The sequence below is a fragment of the Furipterus horrens genome, unplaced genomic scaffold (assembly GCF_987537825.1).
Source record: "Furipterus horrens unplaced genomic scaffold, mFurHor1.1.pri manual_scaffold_2, whole genome shotgun sequence".
NCBI classification, from domain to species: Eukaryota; Metazoa; Chordata; class Mammalia; order Chiroptera; family Furipteridae; genus Furipterus; species Furipterus horrens.
Window position 1 is genome coordinate 116674910 of NW_028327172.1, and position 22221 is coordinate 116697130.

The 22221-nt window shown below is 38.6% G+C and overlaps 1 protein-coding gene across 1 annotated transcript in view; it reads left to right on the top strand.

Annotated features, from left to right (window-relative positions):
- DAPP1 (dual adaptor of phosphotyrosine and 3-phosphoinositides 1) overlaps nt 1–15038 on the top strand; it is a 53360-nt gene extending 38322 nt beyond the window's left edge. The window contains exons 5-9 of the mRNA XM_090266337.1: nt 7576–7623; nt 8998–9060; nt 9682–9767; nt 12148–12235; nt 13624–15038. Of these exons, the coding sequence (XP_090122463.1) occupies nt 7576–7623; nt 8998–9060; nt 9682–9767; nt 12148–12235; nt 13624–13692 (354 nt within the window). The 3' untranslated portion in view covers nt 13693–15038. The remainder of the gene's footprint in view (nt 1–7575; nt 7624–8997; nt 9061–9681; nt 9768–12147; nt 12236–13623) is intronic.
- Nucleotides 15039–22221: the final 7183 nt, after the last annotated feature.

The following is a 22221-nucleotide window of genomic DNA, read 5'->3' on the forward strand; positions in this document are numbered from 1 at the left end:
TCTATTAAATCAATGAGTTTTTTCAGATATGCAGTCTTGAATTCTCTGTCATTTAAACGACATATTTCCACTTCTTTAATTTTATTTTCTGGAGATTTTTTTTCTTTTTCTTTCTGAACTGCATTGTTATTTTGGTTATTCATGGTACTTGATGGATTCTTTCTCTGTCTAGGCATCTGTGTATGAGTGGTACTCCTCTAGTAGATTGATAAGAAGTCTTTCTTTGATTTTCTAATAGGTGGCACTGTAGGCCATGGAAAGTGTCCTGTGTTCCCTGGGAAAGTGAGCATCTCCTCTGAGTTAAGGTCACCTTGGTCTCAGGGCATCAACCTCACAGGGGAATCATAAAATCATAGTGCCGTCCCCTGCAGCCAGACACTGCCAGCAGTGCTGTCTCAGTGGGTGGGGGTGGGGTGAGTTGGGGTAGGCTAATCCGTGCCTTCATTCCCTTGTTCCGCCAGTAATGGTGACTGGCAGACCTCAGTGACCTTACCTCTGTATCTCCACCCAGCCTGGGGATTAGTCACAGAGTGTGCCTGTGACTCAGGGAAAACAATGTTTCTGTAGTACCAGTTTTCAGGTTTGCAGATAATGGGCTCTGCAGCCCAGCACTCACTGCTACAGCTTCTTCCGGGGCACGTTGCTAGCTCTGGGAAAGTAAGGGGAGGCAGCCAGGCTCTGTGGCTTTGTTTCTCTGTCTGGAATGCCTGATTGTCAAACAACCATGGCCACATCTCTGTGCTTTATTCAGGCCCAGGTTGCTGGACTCAGCAGCAGCATGCTGACCACTCCTGCAGGAATGCCCATTGTACTGCTCTGCTTATCCTGGTTTAAGGGAGTGCTGGTGGCAGACTGATTCCTCCCCTCTCCTGGCTGAGCCCAGCAGTGAGCTCTAAGCTGTGAGCTCCGGGCTGCACATCTCTAGCATCATCTCAGCTCTTCTCCCTTCCCACCTCCCTGGCTCACTCCCACTTGCTCACCTTCAGACGTTTCAATACATGGATCTCTCAGACATGTTTGTGTGTTGAGCAGGGAATCTTTTTTTTTTTTTTTTTTTTAAATTATAGCTGTTCAAATTGTTTTAACTTCAAGGGGAGAGACTAAGGGGACCTCTTAGGCTGTTATTCCTCTGACGTCCTCTGAACTTTTTCTGAAGTGCCTATGATACACCCAGTTTTAAGCACTGGCAGTTTGGCAGTATATTAGGCAAAGTCTCTGCCCTCATTGAGCTCACATTTCAAGAGAGGGATCACCCGCACTAATCAGTGTAATGATATAAAACCAACAGTAATACAGCATATAAAAGAAAGCAGAATAAGGGGACAAGAGAGACACAGGATAGGATCTTTGAGAAGGTGACATTTGAGCAGAGGCTTTTCTGAAGGAAAGGAAAGACTCATGTCATCATGTGAGAGAGTGTTGCAGGCACAGAGAACAGCACAAAAACTCTAAGGTGGAAGCTACATTGAGATGTTTTAAAGACTAGCAGGAAGGTCATAATGACTGCCATGGAATGAGCTGGAGGGAGGGTGGCAGGAGATGAAATTGTTGAGGTAATAAGGGGATCAGATCATGAAAGGCATTGGCATTCTCAAGAGGAAGTACTGTCCAGCTAAGTGTTCAGAGATTTTTGAGAGTCTTAGTTGTCACATTGCTTTGGGGCACTACTAGCATTACTGAATGTCAAGAACAGTGAGGAATCTACCCTGGCTGGTGTGGCTCAGTGGATCGAATGCTGGTCTGCGTACCAAAAGGTTGCCAGTTCGATTCCCAGTCAGGACAAATGCCTGGGTTGCGGGCCAGGTCCCCAGATGGGGGCATGAGAGAGGCAACCACACATTGATGTTTCTCTCCCTCTCTCTCCCACTTCCTCACGCTCTAAAAATAAATAAATAAAATTCTAAAAACAAACAAACAAAAACTTGTCTTAAAAAAAAAAAAGAACTGTGAGGAATCTAAGAGTACCCTATTTGCAAGCTAACAAGTTAGCCTGCTACAGTTTCACGGCTGCTGATAAATGGCACAAGACATCTGGTTATCTGCCTTTTCCTTTGGAGAAAGACACTTTTTATCTTTCAAGGCTGTTTGCTATAAAAATATGCTTTAAAGCTTGGTCTGGGAAACACAGTTGTTAGTGCCTTGCTCATAAGATGTACAGGAACAGAAAAGACCCATGGAAAATTGTTTCCCAACAATGAGTGGCAGTCATGGAGGCTACATATACTTCAATATATAGTGAAGAAGTATCCTGCCCCAAATGTCATTGTTCCTCCTTTACACAACACAAAGGGCCTTACGGGACGGTATAGAATTTATTTTTGTACTAAGTGATCATGAGAAATTTTAATGTTTTTGAGTAGCATAATTTGTTTTTAAGTTTGAGAAAAAGGATCATTATTATTACTAAGTGCAAAATGGAGTGGGGGCAAAGTAGGAGTCAAGGAGACCAGTTGGGAGACTGTTAACAGCAGACCAGGTGAAAGGTCTTCATAGTTGAAACTGGGGAGAGGGGATAAGAATGGGTACTTAGAACAGGAGGAAAGGGATGCTGGTCAGTTTCAGAATGTGTTTTGAAAGTAGCAGAGACAAGACTTACTGATGGATTGAATGTGCTACGTGAAAGAAGGAGCAACAGGGTAAACACTTCATTTACTGAGATGGCTAAGGCTTCTAGAAGAATGGGTTTGGGGATGGGAATGAGGAGTTCTGTTCTGAACCTGGGAAATGTGAAATACAAAGTAGTTGTGTTGGTAGAGATTAAGTGAGATAATATATTTTAAGTATTTGACATAGACTAAGTCCTATCTGAAATGTTAGCTTCCTTAGCATTCTTTTTGTGGTATTTGACATTTTTAACAACTTCCTTCTAAAATTTTGGTTCCTTTTGCTTCTGCAACATCTTTCTCTCTTTATTCTGTTATCTCTTTAAACACATTTTATAGTTCCTTTTCTTGAACATTCCCCTTGTATGTTTGCCATTCTTTAGCATTCTATCATTGAACCCCTTCTCACAGTTAACACTTTAGTGTCTATCCTTTCCCTTGAATAAAGATTATATATTATATATAAAACATTATATACATGTTATGTATAATGAGCTGTTCATTGTAAATAGTTATAATATGCTTACTTAATTATCTTGTGAACAGTTTTCTAAAACATCATTAAGACAAAGTCCTAAATATTACTATATTTGCGTGTACCATAATTTATTAAGTTAATCCTCTATTATGTTTTCACATTCTATTTTTGGTGTCTGTTCAAGGTTTGTTGAAAATATACAAGGTATTTTTTATTTTAAATAATTTCAGACTGACAGGGAAAAATTGCAAGAACTGTACAAAAATTACACCATACACAAGAATAAACTCACATGGATTAAAGACTTAAATATTAGACTTGAAACCATAAAAATCTTAGAAGAAAACATAGGAAGTAAAATTTCAGACATTTCTTGCAGCAATATTTTTTCTGATATATCGTCTCAGGCAAGGGAAACAAAAGAAAAAATAAATGAATGGAACTGCACTGTTGGTGGGAATGCAGACTGGTGCCGCCACTCTAGAAAGCGGTATGGAGACACCTCAAAAATTTAAAAATAAAATTGTCTTATGACCCAGTGATTCCACTTCTGGGAATATATTCAAAGAAGCCTGAAACACTAATCTGAAAGAGTATGTGCACCCCTACATTCATTATTTACAATAGCCAAGATTTGGAAGCAGCCCAAGTGCCCATCAGTAGATGAGTGGATAAAAAAGCAGTGGGACATTTACACAATGGAATACTGCTCAGCCATAAAAAAGAAGGAAATGTTACCTTTTCTGACAGCATGATTGAACCTGGATAACATCATGCTAAGTGAAATAAGCCAGTCACAGAAAGACAGATACCATATGATTTCACTTATCTGTGGAATTTAATGAAAAAATAAACTAACAAAACAGAAAGAGACTCATAGATACAAAGAACAGACTGACAGCTGTCAGAGGGAAGGAGGTTTGGGGGCAGATGGAAAAAGTGAAGGGATTAAGCAAAGAAGAAAAAGAGAACGCATTGACACAGAGAACAGTATGATGATTACCAGGGGAAAAGAGAGTGTAGGAGAGGATAAAAGGAGGATAAATGATGATTGAAGGAGATTTGACTTGGCGCGGTGAACACACAATACAATATACAGATGATGTACACCTGAAACCTATATAATTCTATTAACCAATGTCACCCAAATAAATTCAATAAAAATTTTTAAAGAAATAGAACAAGGAACGTGTTCATTTCTGAGTCATTTGAGAGTAAATTACTGACATAATACCTTATTGCCCCAGTACTTCAATATGTATTTCCTTCATACAAGCACATTTCCCTACATGACCACATAGAGCCATTCAAATTAGAAAATTAGCAATGATACAGCGCCACCATCCTGTCCACAGATCTCATTCAGGAGCACCAGTTTTCCCAGTAAGGTTCTATAGAACAAAAGGGTTCAGTCCACAACCACAGTGGTTTTTTTTTTTTTTTTTTGTCACCTCTTGAGTATTCCTCACTTTGGAACACTTCCTCGGTTTTTCTTTGCTTTCATGGCTTTGACACTTTCGAAAATGAAAGGCCTGTTATTTTGTGAACTGTTCTTCAACTTTGATTTGTCTGATGTTACTTTAAGATTAGATTCAGGCTTTGCAGTTTTGGTAGAGCACCACAAAGGTGATATTTGCTCTTTTCAGTGCATCCTCTCAGGTGGAATGTAATTTCAATTTGTCTCAGTAAGGTGTGTTTGACTGCTTGATTTGGTGGTGTTTGCCAGGTGTCTTCACTCTAAAATCACTTTATTGTTAATACTTTGGGGGCAGTTGAGACTAAGTAAATATCCTGTTTCTCATTAAACTTTTATCCACCAGTTTTAGCATCCATTGATATTTCTTGGCTATTTAATTATTGCTATAGTGTTACCAAATGGAGATTCTGTGATTCTGTTTTTTCTTTTACATTTATTGGCTGTCATTTTACTATAAGAAACAGTTTTTATTTTCTGAATTTCTGCAATCATTCATTTTCATATCAATGGGTTATAGTCATGACTATCATTATTTATTTTGACCCTTTGAATTTTCCCAGGTTGGCTGTTAAGAGCTCATTCAAGGTGACTTCCCTGTCACTATAGCCTCATAATTCTTTGAGAATTTTCTTATTTTCTGGTATAGTAAAATGTTCCAGGCTTATCTTGTACATCCCTTGCATGCATTTCTAGATCAATCACTTTTCTAAGGAATTCTGTTCTTTTTTTCTGGAGAATATGGTACTTTAGAAGCCAGGGTCTCGTGCTACGTGTTTATCGTTATAAGGCTATCACTCTCTCAGCCCACTCTGAGAGCAGAGCTAGCAAAAGCATGTATGTATATACATATGTGCACATACCTCTATTGATATCTATATTTATTTCTACTTCTATTTCTGTCTTATCTATCTATCTACCTATATCTATATCTATATATCAATACCTATCCATCCATCTGTCCATTAATTCATGCCAATATCTCCAATCCTAATCCAATAGCATGAGGCTCATTCTAGTATTTTCACTTTTCATATTTAACTCTCTTCTCCCACAGTGAGGAATATGAATTCCATTATCTTCAATACACTTACTTATTTGTGATCAATCAAATGTAAGCAATATCCCATTGCTCAGGAACCACTGCCTGGACATTACTACTCCTATCCCCACCACAGATGCCTGCCTAGCCTGACTTGGCTCTAACACTCTGCCTTGTCTGCCACTTCCATTCCTTCAGGCAGAAAGCCCTCCCCACCTGCCAGGCTTCAGTACCGAATTCTAAGCTGCTGCCACCACCATGGTCAACACAGATGCTCTCTGTACCCTGCGTGTGTCCACCTTGCACACACTCACATTGATGCCTATCCTGCTTCACCTCACCCAATGACTTCTGACTAAATTTAAAGCAGGCAGGCACACAAGCAGATAGAAAGGATTTTAGGACGGCTAAAACTTTCTTTTTAAACATTTAAGTGGTTTCCAATTTGAGACTTATAAATAGCTTTCCGGTTATAGATCATAAAATTTTTTAAAAAGATAAATCTGCTATATAATTATTTCCTTTTTTATTTATTAAGACCATGAATAAAATTAATGCTCTCAGCTCTTCCCTCCCAGTCTTCCACTTACCTACCAAAACCTTAGAAAAATATTAGACATATAATATATTGCTTGGATGGAGGTAAGATGAAGTGAGCAACGTATTTCCTTGGCTGGATTTCAAAGAACAATTCTATCAGGGTCTTCTGTATAACATTTTACCCTTAATTATTTTGCCTCAGCAAACTTTAACCTGCAACAACCCAAAATCTTAATTTTTGCCATTTCCATAATCATCAAACTTAAGTTCAGTCACTTCAGTTTCTTTTAATGTCAAAATAAGTCAAATTGGTTAAGCTAAATCAAATTCACCAATATTGTTTAAGATTATTTAGATGAACACTTGGGAAGTTCATCCTCACTTTAATGTTATAAGAATTTTAAAAGAAGTGGCTATATATTATTTCTTGTTTTTAATTCTTTTTACTGTGGTGGTTATTGTTCCTCTTTTTATTTGGTGGGGTGAATTTACCTCAGGAAAAGAAATGCTCTGGAAACTCCCATAAAAAGAACCTTGACGTCAACTAAGTTATTTCCCAATTTTTATTCATTTTTTCCTTATTAATATATATTTTACTAAAGCACCATATTAGAAAAAATATCTACCAGGAGTTCAGTTTCTGCAGAAATGCATAAAATTATAAATTTTTTCATCTTCTGGTCCTTATTTTATGCAAATTTCTATTAACACAGCCCCTTACCATTTGTTACATTTTCTAGTAGCTAGGGAAGTGTGTCGTTACCTTTGAATTAATGATGTGTGAATTAAAAGAAATAATTCATTCTCACTTCATATTCCTTTTGGATAAATCAAGTATAAGTAAATCTGCATTTTTGAAACTCTGTCCCATGGAATATAGATCACAACTGACACTCTGTGAAAAACTAAATAGGGGGTTGGTGGAGGATTATGCAATAAAATGAATATTGGAATGGTATTTCTAATGTTCCCTTTTAAAAATTCACAAAGCACATTAGCATAATACAGATAGACTCTGGGAAGCACTGAAGTAAATGAATCCCTTTGCTTAGTCTGGACTAATGTGTTGACCCAGTATCGTGTGTGAGCATGTTTATGTACTTAGTACCTCTGTAACAAGCCAAGCAGGTGGGTTTTACATGGCACACTGCCCAACACTAACTTTTATAAGTGGTAAGATGTGGTTTATTGTTTGCAAATAGCAAATTGCAAATTTTGCAAAAAGGAGAGTATTTCAGTTGTTACTTGTTGCTACACAATCCAGCCTGACAGTCTAATAACACAGGAAGGATTTTCAAGCGCCTAGGTGAAGAATAAAAGATGATTATTTAAAGATCAAAGGCAAGCTTGTGTTTTATTTAAAATTAGGACAGAAACAGAAAGACGAAGATCATTTTGTGATAGTTCTGGGCTTCACCAGGTGCTCTTTCTTTTTCAGCTGGGCACCAAAGAAGGTTACCTCACCAAACAGGGGGGCCTGGTTAAGGTAAGGAGGCATGTGTTTGCTAGTGCTAGCCACAAAGACAGAAAATATGTCATGTAAATTCAGTTTCCACTTTGACACTTAGGTAAAACATAATTGCCTATACATTTTTACCCAGTTATAATATTTACCTGTTTTAAGAGTTCAACTTTATGACTAATGTTTGTTAAAATTCTGAAAAATTCCTTGACTGTTCTTGGGCAAAGTCAAATGTATCAGAGTAGCCTACAGTTAATACCCAAGAAAAAATACAATCCTTTTTTAATGGAATAATGGAGAATGAAAGTAGCAAGTTAACTGTAGCATATTTGTTTAAAAAAGTTTTAAATAAAGAAGTTAAATTGTATAAAATGTTACCTAAAAGTAAACAAAAAACATCACTGGCATTAATGTGACTATGTTAAAAAAAATCCCAAAGAAAACACAGTGTAGGACTTTACTTGTTTGGAAATCCAACTGCCCTCACTTTATGTGATCATATTTTAAAAGTTATTCTTTTATTTTACTGTGCCAAGAAGACCTTCATGAAATATTTCTACCCTTCTTATTTTAAGAGTCAGGTCACTTAATATCTCTCAAAGGGACTTCCCTGCTTGAATTGAGCCTATATATTTCGTGATGTGTCCCTGCCAGACTGGATCCTTCCTAAGGACAGGAAGTATTCATATCCATAGCAGATTTATTGTTAAATCCATTGTTACTACTTTTATCCATTGTTACACTGGCATTCAGGAGAAGATTGAGGCTCAGTTAGTAAGTAAAGGATGGTGGGGAACAACAGTTTTTGTCATCAATGCCATGGAATTCCTAGGCAAGGTTTAGAGTATCATGTGGCTTGAGGTTCCTAAACCTCAATGTGCATATTTGTAAAAGAAGAATAATATTTGACATTGTAGCAGGAAAAGGGGTGGAGGTGGGCATGGGGTGGGGGGAATGGAGACATCTGTAATAGTATCAACAATAAAAATATACATATTTGGCATTGTATGATGATTGGCTATAATATACCTGAACATCCAAGAATAGTATGTAGCCCACAGAAGATGCTCAAAAAATGATACCTATTCTTATTGTAGAGTTCATAAGATGGCAATATTAGTGTTTGTCATAAAACACCTGGAATATTTATGGTTGGCTGTTTCTTTTTATTTGTTTAAATATGCTGATGATATCCCTGCCTTTACTATGAGCTTAATGCACAAAATCGTTTTAATTTTTATAGCTATTTTGAAACTTTTTTCCAGATATGACGCTTACCACAAGAGTATTTTTTTTGTTTCTAATCTTTCAGATATTTTTAAAACTAAAGGAAATGATCTCATTCAAATATTGTATTTCTGTATTCAAAACCTACATGTTCTGATTATTTTTTCTCAGACTTGGAAAACAAGATGGTTTACTTTGCACAGGAATGAACTGAAATACTTCAAAGACCAAATGGTGAGAAACATGATAATACATTTTTCCTTTAAAAATTAGCTCTCTAGATGAAAGGAACACCTGCCTTTAAAATCCCTAAAATTTTCCTTATGAGCATCTGAACACCTACTAAATGAAGGGGGATGTAGTTCTTAATTCTTGATATGAGCCAAGTTCTTTTGCAAAGGTGAGATGTGGATCCCAGAAACTGTTCTCTGGACCAGCTAAACTTTATTAATTTTGGCAGTGATTTCCCCCTTTGTTAAAAGCATGTCCATTTCCCATGTCCATTTCATTAAGCCAATTTAAATTTACTTTGTTTCCTCTCACTTCCCTTATACAAAATTTCTGAGAAAGTAGAAGTTTAAAAACATAAGAGAAAAATGACTCCCTTCCACGTACTAAAATCCGTCTTCATCAAATGAAAATTGATAAATCAATGTCTTCTTAGTACCCAGTTTCATGAAAAACCAACTTCCAAACCAGGGATGTGTTACTTCCCTTAGTAGATTTTCTATTATCTGCCCCCATGGAGAAAAAAAATTGACAGGTCCACATAGTGGAAGATTTGTTAGGGGAATAAGTGATGAACAGATTTGTGTGTTTTTTATAATGACATAGAGTTGTTGTTTTTTTTTTAAGTCACCAGAACCAATTCGGATCCTAGACTTAACAGAATGTTCAGCGGTACAATTTGATTATTCACAGGAAAGGGTAAACTGTTTTTGGTAAGTTGTTCTCTAAAGGACATGTCTTTAAAAGTCTTCTTGCCACTTATTTTAGCTGAGGAACAAAAAACTGTATGTCTTAACATGTACAGTTATTTTGATCTGAGTGACGTGAATTTAACCATCACACAGGGCATTTATGTTAGGATTGCACAACTGCTGGGTACAATTGATCAGGTTGTACACTGAGCAAGTGTGATACACATAAGAGGATCCCATTCACATCTTAAGTGGTTTTATTACTTTGGAGTTTTCCCCTAAATTATAACTTTGTTCACTCCAGTAATGGGTGATTTTTATTGTTATAAAAATTCCTGGGAAATGGCACAAAAGTGTTTTCTTCTAACATAATCAGTATAGCATGACAGTTTTCTAACTGGGAGAAGTAAAGTATCTTGAGAAAGAGGTGTCTTACTTCCCACCAACTTTTATTTTAAAGTTTTCAATCATACAAAAGTTGAAAGACATATATTGATAAACCCTTTACCTAGATGCATCAATTGTTAATATTTTGTCCTGTTTGCTTTATCTCTATTTACATTTTTTTAACCTGAACCAATTGAAAGATGCAGACATCATGACACTCTACCCCTAAATATTTCAATATGCGTCTCCTAAGAATAAAAATGTCACTTATAGAACTACAGTTCTATTATTACACCTAAGGAAATTAACATTAATTCTAAAGCATTAACCAAGAGTGGATACCTTTTACAATTTGCATAAAGAAACCATATACGCTAGCAGGGGTTTATAGTTCTCATATAACAAAGCATAGGTAGGCAGACAGCTGTCTTGGCAATGTGAGTTTCAGTTTTCTCCACAATTTTGTTGGCTTTGCCTCATACTTGCTACTCCAGAGTTCATGTGAGTCATGATGAAAGAGCAGGGATGGCATCAGCCACGTCCATCCATTTTTATCAGGAAAGCAGACATTTTCCCAGAAAATTCACTATCAGATTTCCCCTCACATCTCATTGCGCTAGGCTGGGCCCAGGGCCATCACCAGCAGCAGAGGAAGCTGTAAAAGGGAACTAGCATGGTTATAACTGGCTTCAACTGATTATAATTTATCACCTGGAGTTCTGTTAGTAAAAAAAAAAAAAAAAAGGAAAATGGTTTCTGTATTAATAGCCAATTAATAATAATGTCTCCCACGGGGATTACCAAACAACGACAGTTTCAGAAAAAGGTTTTGTATAATGCATGCACAACATCACTCCCTCCCTCCCCCACTGTCCCCTCAGTGCTCAACCAGACCTTGCATCCAGGTGTGCACAGAAGGTGCACATGGAATGACCTCTTATCTATTCGATATGAATTACTGGTATAAACAAAATATGATGCTTAGGCTTTAGGATCTAGAAACCCATCTGAATTTCAGTTCATGGCTTTTCTATTTTTTTAGTTATAAAAGGGAAAAAGAGCCCTGGCTGGTGTGGCTCAGTGGATGGAGCACTGGCCTGTGAACCAAGCAGTCCTTGGTTCGATTCCCAGTCAGGGCACATGCCTGGGTTGTGGGCCAGGCCCCCAGTTGGGGGTGCCCAAGAGGCAACTACACATTGTTGTTTCTCTCCCTCTCTTTCTCCCTCCCTTCCCTTCTCTCTAAAAGTAAATAAATAAAATCTACTAAAAAATAAAAAAAGTAAAGGGAAAAAGATTTTTGGCATATTGCATCTCAACTATACGGACAGGAAATACAGGCAAGATGTAAGCTACAGTTGACTTTATTAGTGAAATGATTCTGACTCTATAGCCAAAGAGACGATCAAATGAGCTACCATATTCCTAGAACAAGTCTTCTGTACTAGTAGGAAAGTTCATCTTCCCTCCAGCAGAGACTGACTAACTCATGGCCAGACGTGGGCAGAGTGACTTAACTAGCTAAAAGAGTTTCATTGCCTGTTTTTCTTGTCCTTCATAGCTAACCCTGCCAACGTCCACAGGGGGCAACGTTTTCCTCATTGAAGCAAGCTCACCCAAATGAGCTCCTTCATCAGATTCTTTCTTTTTTGTCTTGCTTGTTCTTTGAAACATAGCACAGGTGCTAAGTCATTTTACAAATCAGCTGACTAAATACGGAAGTGTTGTATTCAGTCTAAGACAAAAGGATATGGGGGTGTCCTGGACATGTTTTTCTCTTCTTTGAATTCTAATTAGAAAATATAAACCTGGCCCACAATGATGATATGAATGTAGAACATCCTCAACATTTCTGCAGAGTGCTGGTAGGAATAGCTCTGTATACACCAGTTCTTAGATTGCTTCCCCAGGCCCTTTGTCTATTCTTGTTTTCTTGGAATACTCTAATTAGTGTTCTACTAATATATATTCAGCTAACCACCTGGAGTATCTTACCTTCTTTCTTTTGTCTTATCAGCTTAGTATTTCCATTCAGGACATTTTATCTCTGTGCAAAGACAGGAGTAGAAGCTGATGAGTGGATCAAGATATTACGCTGGAAATTGGTGAGTTATACAAGTTTTCTGGATGGATGCCTAGTACTCAGAAATAACATGGTGAGGACTTGAGACATATTTTTCTTGAAAAAGTCAGACTGTTGCTGAGAATCAGTGGGATGTCTACTTGCGGGTTTGTGGAATAGTTCATTCTTCTGGGACATGGAAGGGCTGCAGAGAGGGGTAAAAGAGAAAGGATGGACCTGCACTGGGGTCTCAGCCCCAGAGCCTTTGCCCTGCACCTGAGCATCTATCAGTCTTCCTTTAAGTGTGCAAGCTTGCCCAGTTTTGCCTGAAGGAGGACAAATGGGACCAGAAGGTCAGACAGAGGAAAGCTGACCTATTTCTATGGTAGAAATTCCTTTTAAATTGTCAGAGAAGAAAGCTTGCCACAGGAACTTAGCTTAATTTCCATTGTAAACATTATTTTTTACAGGTCAAGGACAAAAGTTAATTTACTTTGTCTGCTTCCTATGTACCTCCCAGAGGGAATATGAAGTGCTTATAAAAATGCATCAGTTTCATACATTTTTTCGTACATGTTTGTAAGTCAGTGAACTGTTAGCCCAGAACTTGTCCTTAAAGCTTTCTAAAATTTCCTATAGACATATTATCTTGAAACCCTTTATGTTTTTAAACTTAAACAATTTTTTCTAATTAATTTTTTATGAAATTAGCTGATATACAGAATCTCAGTGAATCTTCCTTTCTAGGTACTGGGACTTTTGCTGTGGTTATCTTTTCAGTTTGAAATCTAAATAAATATACCACTCATTTTAAGATGGCTCCAATATATTTGATATTCAGGGAAAAATTTTTTGCTATATGAAATCTTTACTGATAAATGAGTCTATTTTTTATTATTCCTATTTTGTAATTATGCAAGCAACGTGTAATCATTATTTTAAAATTAAGGTTAAAAATACATCAAATTCACATACTTTCAGACTTTTCCCTATGCCAATAAATAATTTAAAAGAAAATTTCATCATTCTTAAGTGTTCTTTACCTGCTCACTCACTCCAGCTAATAATATATTATGAACAGTGTTCCATATCGATAAATTTAGATCTATGTCTTCTTTTGACTCATTTAATAGTATTGCATTCTATGAATTAAAAGTTTCCAATTTGCACAAGTTTTAGCAATAACCCTACTATACTTTTCTCCTGAGAAAAATATGGAAAAAAAGAAAACAGATTAAAACTTAGGAAAGGGGTACATGATAATTAACTTATTGTTGCATAGTGTCCTTACTAATCAGCACGTGATAATTAACTTATTGTTGCATAGTGTCCTTACTAATCAGCATGTCTTATTTAATATTGGTTGAAGCCAGAGTTAGTTATCTTACAATTGCTTAATAATACATACACATGTTTGCACATTTATTACAGTCTCAAATAAGAAAACAGCTGGACCAAAGGGAAGGCACAATCCGATCTCGGTCGTTCATCTTTAAATAGACCTTTCCTGACAATCGATGCCCTGGCCGGGAGCAGGGTGGCATGCTCTCTGATGCTGCGATCCATAGCAGGCTGCAGCTGAAAGCTGACTGCGGATTTTTCTTTAAAAACAAATCAAAAGCAGATGCTGATTTGGATCTTTCCGAACACACCACATTTACTGACTCATGGGGAACTGCTGCCCTTCAAGATATTGCCATCTCCTTCAGAATACTGAGTAGTCAGTCATCCTTGTGAAGGAAACCAACACGCCGGCCACAGCCAGTGTGCTCACTAGTAGGACACATAGTAGAAGATAAAGGGTTTGTATTTTCCTTCATCGTGGTCCCCAACCTTGTGGACATTATTTGCCCAGATTCCCACTCTGTGTCATGGTCAGCTTCTCTGACATCCACGTTGAGCTATTAACTAGGAAGGGAAGAGCTATATACTTGGAGGCTTAGGCTGCCTCTTTAGAAGGTATATTGTGACAGCAAACATCCAAGATTGTGTTGGGGAGGGAACAGGGTTATTCTGCCTTTTTTTCCCCCTGTCTTTATACAAAAACAAAACAAAACAATTTCCAAAACTATCATGGAAAACGTTTGCAGTATTTATCTTTCTTTGTAAAAGGTTCAGAAATCCGATGGGTTCTTCCTTCCCTTCTAATGGTAAACCTGTGAGAACTAAATGTCTTATGGATGATTAGGTAGGATGATAAAGGAAGGTATAATCTAAAGGAAAAAAAAACACCTCTTTTAGTCATTTTGGAGAAAATGTTATAAAGAAGGAGAAAACATAAATTGAGGAAGGGTAATAAAGTAGTAGATAATGTAGTTTAATAATGTTATACTTATTAGTATAACAATAATAGAGGACATGTAAGCACTAAATTATCTTCATCCAGCATTTCTCTGAACAGGCTGAAAGAGCCTTCTTGAGAAAAGTGTTACAACAATCTCTTTCCCAGAATAAACAGTAGGTGTTGGCCCAAGAAAAGACTCACCTGGCACTGAGTTGGCTGAGCACCCTGCACCTTATTCAAGAGCAACTTCTGTTGCCAGTTGATCGAGCAATACTAGATCACGTGTGTGTTACATGCATTTTCTAGTAGAATAGGGGAATGAGATACTGTCATCCAGAGCTCATAAATCGATTTATTATCTTTATTAATACTTCTTATTTAGATAGAAGTTTGAAGGGAGAGAAAGTGGAGGAGGAACCCCAGAATACAAAGATCATGGTGCAAAGCTATGCTACAACACTGCTCTTGCAGTCCAAAGAAACACCTTGTTAAATAAGTTTTTCTGTTAATTTAGACAGCTAGGTTTCAGCAGTTAATTTTTGTATATTTCCAAAGCTGTTTACTGTATATGTTTGTATCATATGAAATAAAGCAAATGTCAAGTTAAAATGTATTAAGTTCTCAAAGTAAGGAGTTACAAATGAATCCTTACTGAGATGTACGGTTTTATGTTTTGTTTTCTTAGAACCAAGGTGTTTCTTTGTGTAGGCAATATTGTTCTTACCTTTTGTAAAATATGTCATGTTTATTTATAGTCTTTGGTTATGTTTATTAAAAAGGGCATGATTTTCTGTGCTTGAAATTCTTGCTATTAAAATGTTTTTAATATCTATAATTTAAAAGAAATTCAACTTACTAATATCATAAATAACAATGAAGAAGCCACATCAGACTGAGCTATGAAGGATTCAGAGTTGAAGTAGTCTGGGTCCCCAAGGATTTTAGTTGAATATAGATAGGAAAGATAATAAATACATGATAATGTATAGAAGGTAAACACTGCAGGTGAGGCAAAGTTATATGCTGGAGAGTGTGCTGCAGTGGTGATAAAGTCGTTTTCTTGAAGGTTTGACATAAAAAAGGCAAGCTAACTTACATCTACTATGTCATTAGTACTACGCTAGGTGCTTGACCTGCTATCAGCAGCCCTGAGAAGTGGTCACGATTTCACTCCCTGAGAGGAGGCCCACAGCTATTTCTGGAAGTGCAAGATGAGAGATAATGTTTTGTGCCAAGGGCAGATCTGAGTGGGGTTGTGTGGGAGAATAGCCAATGATGTGTCTGTGTCAGGCCATGTCTGCTCACAGGTGCTTCTTGAGACACAGCCAAAGTATTAGCAGTTGCAATGTTCCCCCTTATCTTCAGGGAATACGATCCAAAGCTCCCCCACTGGAAGCCTGAAACTGCAGGTAGTACCAAATCCTATAAATACTTTTTTTTTCTATACACACATACCTATGATAAACTTTAATTTATAAATTAGGCACAGTAACATTAACAATAACATAATAAAATAGAAGGATTATAATGATACACCGTAACAAAAGTCATGTCAATGTGGTCTCTCTCTCTCTCTCTCTCTCTCTCTCTCAGAAAACATCTGGAATTTTCCATTTAATATTTTCAGACCATGGTTGAATACTACTGTATTCTCAGAATCCCCCTTAGGAATTTCTTCCCCCACAGAAGCACTGTTCCCTCTGGATTAGGAGAGTCACCCCTGTGGTGGGGATGGCTATTACTGCCTCTTAGGAAACTCCGCTCCCCTATTCCAGATCCACTGGACATCAGAACACTCAGTAGGCTAGAGCTCTTCTGTTCCCACCCACGTGGTGTATGAGCGAGGGGTTCTTAGATCCTCACCTGGGCAAGTACAGTATATAGTGGAATTCCAGGCTTGAGGCTACATAGCTCAAAGTGGATTCAGGCTGTCAGAACATGTCGATCAGATTCTTAAATTATCTGTGGTGAAGGATCAGGTTTTATTTTTCTTTTTAATTTCAGACTGAAATTTTATAAAGTCCAGTAAAAATAAATTATTAAAAAAATAAAATAACACAACTATCCCAATCCTATTTTTATTATCAGATTCTACAGTCACAAAGTCACTATGTTAAGTTGCTGTAAGATTTTACAGCTCACAATTTCTGTACTTGTCACATACTGCTAATGGACAGAAGAGCCCAGTTTGCGGACCGCATTTTGAGGAGTACTGATTTAATGCGCTGGCAGGTAAAAGGAACCAAGAGCCTTTCTGAGCAAGAATTCACCTGAAGGTGGAGAGGGTTGATGTGCGAGTGTTATTGATGAATTATGGACATCTGTAATAGGGTGATTCTGAGCATATTCTTGTCTATTACTCAGATGCTCAGCAAAACCTAAGGGCTAGACTCTGAAGGGACAGACACTGATATTGTGTCACATTTATAGCTGTGATATGGTACCCTTAGCCTTCAGCAGACACTAGGCACTCCTGTTATCTGTCAGAGCAGCACCAGTGGCCAAGATTGGTGTACAGAGCTCATCCAGAGAATAGTAAAAAGAGCAGATGGAATTGGCAGGTGCCACGTGGCGTCTGCAAAAACTGGTTTCAGTAGTACATGTAAAGAGCTTTCTGGGGGTTCCCAGAAATATCTGGAAGGCATTTGAGAAGGACTGGGTTTTCCAAAGAAGCAGAAGGGATGGAACCAGAGAAGTGGTCCAGTGAACTCCAGAACCTGTGGTCATTACCCCAGTTTCAGAAAGTGATATTGGTATAGACATACGCAGTAACTGGCAAAGTAGCCACATTGGTTTTCAGACCTGTGGCACGAGGACTATTATGGTAAGAAAGGACAAATGTAAACCACTGGAACTGCCTCTACCTAGGAAGAGAGTAAACCAAAAGCAATGGTTGGACTTCAGAGATTAGTGCCCCCATCAGATGGGAAGGCTGCAAGGGTGGTGATTCCTACCACATCCTTGTTCGACCCACCTCATGGCCTGTGCAGAGAAAAATGACTCCTGGAGATTGACAGTAGATCATCCCAGACTTAACTAGGGGGTGACTCCAATGCAGCTACTGTTCCAGATGTGATTCCATTGCTTGAACAAATTAACATGTCCCCTGATACCTGGTATATAGCTATTGATCTGGCAAATGGTCTTATTTTTATCTTTATACTTACTAGTAAGGAGACAAAAGCAAGTTATCTGGCAAGGCCAGCAATATACCTTTCCCTCACCTACCTCAGAGGTAGATCAGTTATCCAGTCCTACATTGTAATTTAGTCCACACAGACCTTGACCCCCTGTCCCTTACACAGTACATTCTCACACTGGCCCACTGCATTGATGATATACTGATTAGACATAGGGAGCAAGAAGGAGCAACTACTCTAGACTTATTTGCAAGTCATCTGTGTGCCTGAGGGTGGCAAATAACTCCAGCAAAAAATTAAGGGCCTTCTACCTCACTGAAATTCTAGGGGTCCAGTGGTGTGGGACAGGTTTAGATATCTTTTGTAAGGTAAAGGTTAACTTGATGCATCTGGCTTCTCCCACAACCCAGAAAGAGGCATAATACCTACTGGGCACATCAGAGAAGGAAAACTCTGACTCCAAAAAACCTCCGCTGCCTTGCGGCATACCTCTTCAGGGGAAAGGCTAAGGGAGTAAACCCCGACAGAAAATCCGGAGCCGGAGTCCCTAAGGCAGTTCGACGTTGTAGTCAACACCGGCAACTCCTGCGGCGCACCTGAAGCCAAGCTGTATCGACTCCGTCTTTCCCTTGGACCCTTCAGCTGCGAAGAGAGGGGGGGTCTGCTGCATGGGCAACAGCAGACCCTCCATATCACCCTGCCCAGGCTCTGTAGCTTCAGCTTCACTGGAGAGGACACTCCAGCGTCATCACAAGATGTCGATTCAACACGGGAGGAGACAGATACGATGTCACTCCCGAGTCGGACTGCACAGCCATTCTCGGCGGTGCAGATAGACTCTTAAGAAGCTACACCATCGTCTCTCGAGACGGACGGCTGCCGACGACCTCTGGGTTTTGGAGACAATAAATATATTTCACATATTGCTCATGGAATTCATTGGTCTTATCATGTTTCCCATCATCCTGAAGACAGTATTTTGGATGGGAAGGAACTCAGGGTGCAGCCTAGGGTTGGGCTGGCCTGGAAGAGTGGCAGGGTTATTCTTCTTTTCGTGTTCTAGAGAGGACGAACTCCGAGGCCACTCTTCCAAATTTGTGTAGCTTTTGTATCTTATGTTATTTTAGTTTGTAAACTAACGCTGCAGAAATAAGTTAATTAAAAACTATTGAGGAGGAACAATAGGGGAACTCTGGAGTTAAAGAGTTTAGGCTTAATTGATAGGCTTAAGTGACTAATGCACATGGAAAGCTGTTATTCCATAATTGTGAAGCTTTTGAATAAAGACTTTTTTCCTTTGCCTCCAGAATTTGCCTAGAGGGTGATGGCAAGCAGCAGGACCCCACTTGCTGTACGGTAACAGCAATGGCAACTCTGGTGGGACCCTAGCAGCCTGTGGCTGGTTGACCCCAGAAGTGGGACTGTGGGGCTTCTCAGTCTCCGGGAAGTTTTCTGCACGTCTGCTCAAGGCATTGGCTGTCTAAACGTGCCTGGCTGGTGAAAGGGAAATGAGTCTGGGAAAAGGCCATGAAACGAGGTCCAGGTGAGGACTGCTTTAGGGAAGCCATCACATGGGGACTATGGTTTGTGAAACTGGTTAACAGAAGATTTGCTTGTGAGTACTCTTTAGAATACTGGAGTTGTGGATACCCATTTTGTTTATATGTTCTCAGGTTTCTTGGATTTTTCTAATAGCTTTTGCCCTGTACATCTGGGCCAATAAGGGCAATTCTCTGCTGGTTCCTACAGGGAGCCCACGGGGTAGAATTTTGGCAGACTGGAGCATTTACTGTCAAGGAGGTATTGATTTATTACTGTAATACCGTGGCCCACGTATGTTTCAGATTGTAGGGAAAGGTAGCCTGTGCATGACTCCCTAAATTATTGTACCATCATGCAGCTGAAATAGTATTTCCAACAGTTAAGACAGATGGAATGAAATAACGTTACGTCAGTGCATTTATGTCATTGCATAATAGGGTTTTGCCAGGGACAGAGAATCACTTGATAATACAGAGAAGTGAGGCCTCCAAACTTCTTCCCAATAGTAAGACACAGGAAGAAAAGGACATAAACCTCAATGTTCTGATTCCAGGGGACCAAGGGTTGGTGGCACGAAGAGCTTCCTTGCCACCACCCCGTTCACTAGCTGCCCCTTAAGTGGAGAACACAGACCCAAGGGCTCCACCACTGTATGAGGGATGAGTCTCCCCCTCAAAGACCCATCAGGGTACCCAACTGGGCCAGGAAGCATACTTATCTGGAGCAAGCCAGATTCCTCTGAGGCAATATCCTACAGGTGGAGTAAATTAACAAGGCCAGCCTACTGGCTACTATTGAGCCCTTACTCTGTTCTCCACTTCAGACCTACTAATTTGGAAGAATTCCAGCCCTTCATATAGGGATGATCGAGCTCAGAGAATGATAGATCTTATTGCCTCCCATTTTTGTCCAAACTGGGCAGATGTACCGGCTCTCCAAAATACCTTGTTAACTGCAGATGAGAGATGGCTGGTTATAGACAGGGCTAATGAAGATGCTCAACCTCTCCACCAGAGAATCTTGCTGGGAGCCCCCAACCCAGCTGGGGCAGTTCTCTTGACAAAGCCTAACCGGAACCCAAATGATAGTGGCCTAATCTTCCTGGAATACTGTAATATAGGAAGTATATGCTGGAAGGGCTTAACCCTTTGAGTGCCATGTGTAATTTGAAATTTGGATTAACATGAGAAAAAATTATATCAATATAGACCCTGAGGTACAAAAAAAAAAAAAACCAAAATATAAAATACGAATTATTCCAGTTATTTACATTTATAGCCATTGAAAAGAGTCGCTGGAAGTGATGCTGGCACTTACGGGAAAATCTGTCTGTGGCTCACAGCAACGTTGGCACTCAAAGGGTTAAGAAGGGGGGTGCCCAAGGAGAGTTTGAATATTAAACAAGCCCTTCAGGAAAAGCCAAATTAGGATCCTTCTGAATTTTTAGAAAGGATCTATTAGGCCTATAGGATGCACAGTGATTCTGATCCACAGGCACCAGAGAATGTGCTGATGATAAACATGACTTTTTCTTGGGCAAAGTGCCAGATATCAGAAACTCCAGCATTCAGACAGAGCATTGGGAATGAATCCCTCTGCCCTGGTGGATATATAGCACTTAGTTTACAATGCCCAGGAAGCAAGGAATATAAAACAGGCCACAGTGTTCTTGGAAGTAGGGTGGGGAGAATAAAGGAGGAAGCAGGACCCCTCTTGCTGTTCAGTAACTGTACCGATAGTCTTCATCATTCACTTTTTTCTATTGGACAAATGTAGCAATTTATTTAACCAATCCTCTATGATTAGGGTGGCCATATAGTTTCTTATGTGAAATGGGACACTTGAGAGTTGAAAGCTGCAAGTATAAACTAGTACTGTTGAAAGAAACCAGAACATATGGTCACCCTATCTATGATAGGTATGTAAGTTTCCAATTTTTTGGTGTTACCAAACTGAAATGAATAGATCTGAAAATACATAATTTTGCACATGTCCATATGCATCAGTAGAATAAATATCTACAAGTGGAATTGCTGGGTGTAATGGTTAATTTTGTGTCAAGTTGACTGGCCCTGAGGTACCCAAATAAAATATTTTGTGTCTGTGGGTGCTGTTTCCCTGGAGAAGCCTAGTATTAGAAAGTTTGATAGAAAATGCCCAATTGTTCTTCATAAAGGGGAATAACGATTTTCACTTACATCAGTAGAGTAAAAAAAAGAAAAAGCCTACTCTACTACTTACTGAATATGTAATCCTTTCCCCATTAATTCATGTAATTTTTAAGTCCTCATATATATGTATTGAAGTCTGTTCTTGGGTTAGTCTGTTCTATTCATCTGTCTAGCTGTGTACTTAATTTAGTTTTAAACTACCTATTCAAAACTTCATTTCTTGTCTTTTTTGGCACAGGGTTAAGGCTAGGGATAAAGTTAGTTTTAAGGTTAGGGGCAAGGCTTAGGTTTAGAGACAGGTTTAGGGCTAGATCTGTGTCTAAGGTTAGGTTTAGTGTTAGAGGACGCCTTTTCAAAACCAAGAGATTTTCACCTTATCTTTCCAGATGAACTATAGAATTTATTATATCCCTTCGAAGAATAATTTTAATAGTGGCAGTGTCTGCCACGCAAAGGTTAAGTATCTCCATTTATTACAGTTTTCTTTCTTGGGATTTTTAGATACGTAATTTTTACCTGCAAAATTTTGGTCAATTCACTTATAAAAGGCATTGTTCTATGAAGCAATGCACTGGCAAAAATTTTCAGGACACTAAATAATAATCCAGATAATGAGAACCCTGACCTAATGTTTCATTGAGTTGTAACAATTCCCTGCAAGTAAAATTTATCTCTTCCGCCTACTTCCTTGTAAAGGCTGTTGTTTTTGCCCAATTTAAGTGCCTCTTATTCTCTCTCAAAATAAAGCAAAACCTAATTTTAAATAAATAAATAAATAAATGCCCCTGTTCTGTCTCTATAGCATCCTTTATCACAGTATTTCATATACCTGTTTCATTTATTGAGCTTTAAATTCTTTAAAGGCAGGCACCACAATTTAGTCTCCCATTTG